Source organism: Rhamphochromis longiceps, linkage group LG6, assembly GCF_057381845.1.
Source record: "Rhamphochromis longiceps isolate RC_006_pf linkage group LG6, R_longiceps_female_GT1.1, whole genome shotgun sequence".
In the NCBI taxonomy this organism is placed as follows: Eukaryota; Metazoa; Chordata; class Actinopteri; order Cichliformes; family Cichlidae; genus Rhamphochromis; species Rhamphochromis longiceps.
In genome coordinates, this window is record NC_140562.1 from 23,398,723 (window position 1) to 23,404,964 (window position 6,242).

General features: G+C 40.8%; 1 protein-coding gene across 1 annotated transcript; it reads left to right on the forward strand.

Annotated features, from left to right (window-relative positions):
* Positions 1-2,765: 2,765 nt before the first annotated feature.
* Positions 2,766-4,651, forward strand: helt (helt bHLH transcription factor). Its single transcript, XM_085408560.1, has 4 exons — positions 2,766-2,933; positions 3,522-3,626; positions 3,784-3,880; positions 4,108-4,651. Exons 1-4 carry the CDS (start codon positions 2,766-2,768, stop codon positions 4,581-4,583), a joined length of 846 nt encoding a protein of 281 aa, XP_085264686.1. The 3' UTR covers positions 4,584-4,651.
* Positions 4,652-6,242: the final 1,591 nt, after the last annotated feature.

Consider the following 6,242-nt stretch of genomic DNA (forward strand, 5'->3'; position numbering starts at 1 on the left):
ATTATGATTAGAAAATAACCTAAAATGCAAAGATTGCACCAGACTCCCACAGGCATACTTGTCAGTCATCTTAAAAACAGATCCTCTGGGTGAATATTATTCTTTTATGTGCAAACTGGAGCTTTGAACAGCCAACAGAAACCATTTGAACATCCACACTGAATTTCTTTAGCAGCCCGCTGATATAACTGTACAAAAAAAAGTTAATTTTAGCAAGAAAAAACTGATCATGCACACATGAGCAACATATAACATTATCATACAAAAAGAGTCTTAATCATCTGATTTATGTTCAGATCTTGTTGATCTACTTTTGCATGTAAAGTAAAACTAAAAAAAAATGGATTTAACATGAGCGATGTGTCCTGTTAGGAATACTATAGGCTCACTTTAAACATACACTATTACACTATTATTAAATATATACAATAAATTTATTAAAATGTTCACAAAGAGAATTCACATGTGATTTATATTCAGTTTGCTGTGTTACATTTTCACTAAGATCTCTTAAATGTCATTTTATACCACTTGCCATTTTGTGCCATTTTAGGGGAACAGAGTGATATTTAAATGCATATTTATTCATATGCGCTCTTGTGTCAAAAGTCCGCATTAGAGTTTATTTCTCAGTAAATTGAATTAAATTAGCTAATACAAAAGTAATCTACACATTTTTGCTGTTTTTTAATGCCGTAAGAACTTTTTCTTTCTGTGGTGTTCAACAGGTGCTTGCTTTGCGACTGAATGCAAGTGCGCACGAGATAAATCAGCCCAGAAAGCGCGATTCTGTGCCCAGTGAGTGTACAGACTGCAGCAGTTTGATTTCATTCAAAGTAGATTGTTTAATATGCTCTAAAAAAGATAGTAATGCTTTTGCTCCTGAACAAACTAAAAGTTAAGCAGTTAATTTGCTGCAAAAATGTTACAGAAGCTGAGAAAGAAGGAGAAAAGGTGTGATAAAAGCTGACAGATGAGTGATTTCATTGTCAAGGCACAAAAAACTATTAATATGTATCCCATTTATTAAAACATTCGAAGTTTTACCAACAATAATTATCTGAATATGAAATACATTTAATGGATCACTACGAAACAAAAACCGTTAGGCTGAGAAACCCCGACTCACGAGTTGGTTTCCTTCTGACGCAACTCTGCCGTTTAAAGTCTGACAGCAAAAACTTCCAGTATTTAATTCAGTTTCTTTTACAAAAGCAACAGCGCACAAGTCCCACAATATTTCAAAGGACAAACACATAAAAAAAGTGTTAAAAACTCCACACTCAAGTAATTGGATTTTATGCCCCCGTCCCGCACGCTCGCGCCTTTCTCTCCATGGTGCTCTAAAAACTCTCCAAAAGCTTCAGATGTCTTGTGAGCTTTTCTTTCTCGATCTCCGCCGCTTTTAATTCGTCGACATCGCTCACAGGATCAAATATATCCAAGCACAGTGAAAGTTTCGAGATTAAAACGTTCTCATTGGAAGAAAAAAAAAGGAGCTGGATCAAACTGTTTTGGCGCATGAGAGCACTTTGAATCTGTGAGAAGGAGCGCACACAATAAATCTGTTGTTAACCTTGCTGTGAAAATATGTTTGAAGAAAACAGCCAATTGTTGTATGAAATGTATTCAAGTATAAAATAATGCCCTTTGTTTGGGAGAAAAACTTCAGCAATGTGAGGGTACAAAAGTCCCCTGTGGCATTTACCAGCACCCTTTGTGCTGTTTGCGCTTTGGCGTCTCCACTTGGCGCATTACCCAGGCCCCTTTAAACGCGATTGTTTCTTTCTTTCTAATGACATTTACCGGATCAAAACATGCTGTTAATTCGATCAGAAAGCTTCACCCTTCACAACAATGGCAGTATAATTTCTCCCAAAGTTTGTTAAGTTGACCGAAATTAGGCAAATGAATAGGGGTCTCCAGGCTACCCATCTTGCAGGTGACGGGGAATAATGCGCGTTCACACCAGCTGCATTCTTCTTTATTTCTCCCTTTCTTTCACAGCATTATTAAAATTTAGGCCAATGAAACTATTCATTCGAGTGAATAGACATTTTCTTATAGGATAATAGGATACAAATTGAGCCTCTCCAAAGAGTCTCCAGTGGTGGGTAACCCTCGTGTGCCAGAGGCTGCTGGAGACGCTGGCCTTGACGCGGACGACGCTCGTGTGCCAGGGCTAATCACACACCTGCCGAGGAGTCCAACAAAATAAAGAATGTAAACAAAAAGCTTGCCATCTCTCATAAAAGATGGACGTGTCACCAAGTCGTGTGAGAAGCGCCGGGAACAAACGGGGGGACTCCGTCTCCAAAAGATCTCCCCTGAACTTGGCGGAACAGCCTATTAAAGGCTTACTTAATTACTCTAATGACACTGGACAGGCCTTAAAACTCGGACCGGGCTTGGATGAGAGTTAAGATCGCTTGCTGGGATTTGTAAACAGGCGATCGTGTGAGAAACGCGAGTTGGAAGAAAAAGCGATTCTTTTTTTCGCCGGCTTTGTTTTCAGTGCGCACAGTGCGCCCCGCCGGATCAGCCGATCCCAGCGCTCAGTTCTTATTTCCCGCCTGGGTTGTTACTATGCAAATAATATTCCAAAAGTAATCACGTGTCTTTTGAACAGCCACGTGGATTAACAAAGCAGGTTTGCCCCCCTGCTAGCCTATGGCTTTAGATTTTTACTATTTCTTTAACTGATCCTAAATGCACACATTTACCCAATGCATGTCTCTAATCCCATGGAATAATTTACACCATGAATGCGACAGTCCCTTGGATGGATCCTTTATAAAGGACAGCTTTCTGCTCAAACCTCAGTCTTCTCCTTCACCTTCCAGACCAGGACATCTCTACAGCTTCGAGCTAAATTCATTTTTAAGACGTTTATCAGGGATTCGTTGATGGCATCTAAAATGAAAGACAGGAAGGTATGCGCTCCCTGTGCGCTCGGCATTTTGAGGACAGAAATAATTTGGAACCTGGCACTTTTAAAGACTTTTGAGTACACTGTTGGAATTATTTGCTTCTCTATATAGCCTACAGCTAAAAGTGTAAAACTGCTATCTTCCGGACTTTTCACTTTAGAGGAGTAAAACGCTTTTGTGCATCTCCATGTGGCGCGCATTAAAGAGAAGCCTAACTTCTGTTGAGGTGAAAGACCATATTATGCAGTTCGGCAGTATCTGGTGGCAGCAGTGTGAACACATTTATCACAAACCTTTATAATCTGTTACACTCGTTAAACGATAGTCAGAGTATCGTTTACTTGTCTCAGAGATAACGAATTTGTCCAGAGCGCAGGTGGCCGCTGCGCGCTCCTGGAGCAGCACAGCGCGCGACGCGCAAAACCCGCCAGGATTTGTAGCTCTTCTTAGGATCTCTTCCACATTATTTCGTATTATTTTGAAAATTGTGGGATTTCCTTTCTAAAAAAAAAATAGCTTGTTTAGGACCGTAAAAGGGCGGCAATACAACGATTCCGTTTACTCATGATATCTCTTTCCCTGTTTTCACAGAGAACTCCAATCTCCCACAAAGTCATCGAGAAAAGAAGACGGGACCGCATTAATCGTTGCCTGAACGAACTGGCAAAAACAGTTCCAATGGCGTTGGCTAAACAGGTACTGTGAAATGTATCGCATATTTATTGTTGACTAGCTTTATTATATAACATCTAAAATGACAAATAAAAAAGTTAATAGGGCAGTCCAGTCTTCTATATATGTAAACATTTTAAAATGTTTTTAAAAATAATTTTAACGATTCATTTTTTCTCAGAATTCTGGAAAACTAGAGAAAGCTGAAATCTTGGAGATGACGGTCCAGTACCTGCGAGCGCTCCACTCAGCGGACTTTCCCCGCGGGAGAGAGAAAGGTCAGTGAAGTCTTGTACTTTACGCATGACATTGCCATCGTCCTCTCAGCTAAGTTAATAGCTTCAAACGTGCTGGTCGTGTAAAATTTGGCAGACTTTATTTTTTTAATGTATGTTTCACCGCATGCCCAGTTTTACGCACCAGAATGAGCCACAAAAACCACGAAGTGGTTGTTCAACATGTCACCCGCAGGGTTCTAACCAGCACTTATTTTGGCTAATTTCAGGCGAACTACTTGCTGAATTTGCAAACTACTTCCACTACGGATACCACGAGTGTATGAAGAACTTGGTGCACTACCTGACCACAGAGGATAGAGCTGAAACCAAAGACATCAAGTACGCAAGGATCCTCGCCTTTTTACAATCAAAGTCCCGTGTGGTCACCGAGCCTGTGTTCGGCTCTGTCGGCGCGATGCCAGAACCGTCTGAATATCTCAGCCAGCTGCATTCCTCCCCGGAGCACCAAAACCACAGCCCCAGTGACTCCGTGTACCAACAGAGTCCACCGGGACACTTCTCGTGGCACAGCTCAGCCCGCAGTCCAGGCATCTCATACCCAACAGTGCCACTCTCTGCCCACACACAACAGCACGGTGGATACTTGTCGCCGGTACCGGGACTCGATCACCACTATTTCAACTTCATCGGGCACACGCACGCAAATACGTTTAGTTTGCACAATGCGCAACACGCCATGTAAATAGCCCTGTTTTATGTTTTTTATTTATGCATATGGATCATGTAAATGTTGTGAATAAATAGAGTATTTCTGCCTAAAATACTGCTTGTTTTGTTATCATTACACTTACATTAGGTGAGCAAGAGGGCCCAAATCTCCGAATAAAGCAACACACACACACACACACACACACACACACACACACACACACACACACACACACACACACACACACACACAGAGAGAGAGAGAGAGAGAGAGAGAGACATAGCAGGATAAACCACAACTCTGGGAAAAGACTTTTACAAAAGAAAGGGGAAAGGGTTCATTTTTAGCAGTTTGTGATTTCCCTACATTGCCTGAACAGAGAAGAACTACTAGAAGTATACAAAAACAGCATGCTACAAACTTTTTTTTCCTGGTATATTTAAACAAAAGTTAAGTAAAATTTGACTGGAGTAGATTTGAGAGTAAATTGTGTCATTTGGACATGAGAGAGCTTGGTGACACACAAGTCTGAAGTGCTCTTGATATGAGCTAAACTAAACTGAAAAATGTATCCACAGAATAGCTTTGAGTATAAATCCCAGGCTAGGATCTGTGGCTGTGACAAATAAGGGTGTAAACATGAGTCTGATTCCCACCCACCCCTGACTTAACCAAGCCAGCACCAAAGAAACCCCAAATTACCCCTTACTTAAATTAATTTCAACATGCTGTTTAAGCATAGTTTTTATGTCAATAAAAGTTTTCAACATTAACTATTAAAACAACAGGATGCCCCCCAATCCCCACCCCCAGTGTGTTTTCCAGGCAGATGAATCTGCATTCCAGATTTCCAAAAATAAATTTTCAAAACAAACCCCCCACATAAACAAATAACATGATAACAATGAAAGCCACAGAAACAATTACAATAGCAATAAACTTGCAATAATAAAAGAAATTGAGTAAAAAAAAAAAACCTTGGAAAAATTGTAACGTGGTAGACTAATGTGCCTGTGTTAATTCAGCTCCATATTATTGTGTGAAGTTGCACTGGGTTGGGAGTGGTTGTGTGTGTGTGTGTCACATTTTTGGTGAGCCAATGGCTGGAATGGGGTTGGACTAATTAGAGGCAGGTGTACTTGATTGCACTGATAGACTGGTCTACTTATAGCCCACATTACAAACACTGCTGTGTCATTTTTGTCTCTATGTGCAGGTATGTATGTGTTCGTCTGCCTGTGATGAGTGAATGGTTTGTGTTTGTCTATGTTTGGGATGGATGGGTTTTGCGCTATGAATTCTATAGTGAAGGTGTCATTTTGTCTCTCTGTGCAGGCCAGGGCCTATTATATGCCACAGCCTAAAGGCAGCAGAGTTGCAGAGGCTGGAGTGACCACTGGCTATATACTTGCAGGGTGGTGGGTCTCAGAGGACAACTTCTAACCCTGTTGAAGGCAACACGTGGAGTGCAACTGGCAGTGTGGCATAACTGGCTCTGGCCTTGGGACTGTGTGTTTTACTTGATTCATAAATGGGACACTGGACTGTTTTATCTTTTGATTATTTGTCAATAAATTATCTTTTAGAATTTTATTGACTGTCATCTTTTTGCCCACGGCTGAGACGGTTGGTCAGACCTAGAATCTTTTCTTTTTTTTGGGTGTGTTACAAGAATCACAAAAGAACAAACAA

Bases quoted from the DNA above. Each gene is read 5' to 3' on its own strand.
- helt (XM_085408560.1), top strand. From the start codon at position 2,766: ATGCGACAGTCCCTTGGATGGATCCTTTATAAAGGACAGCTTTCTGCT. The intron at 3,627-3,783 runs GTACTGTGAAAT...ATTTTTTCTCAG, and splicing joins CAATGGCGTTGGCTAAACAG to AATTCTGGAAAACTAGAGAA. The intron at 3,881-4,107 runs GTCAGTGAAGTC...GGCTAATTTCAG, and splicing joins TCCCCGCGGGAGAGAGAAAG to GCGAACTACTTGCTGAATTT.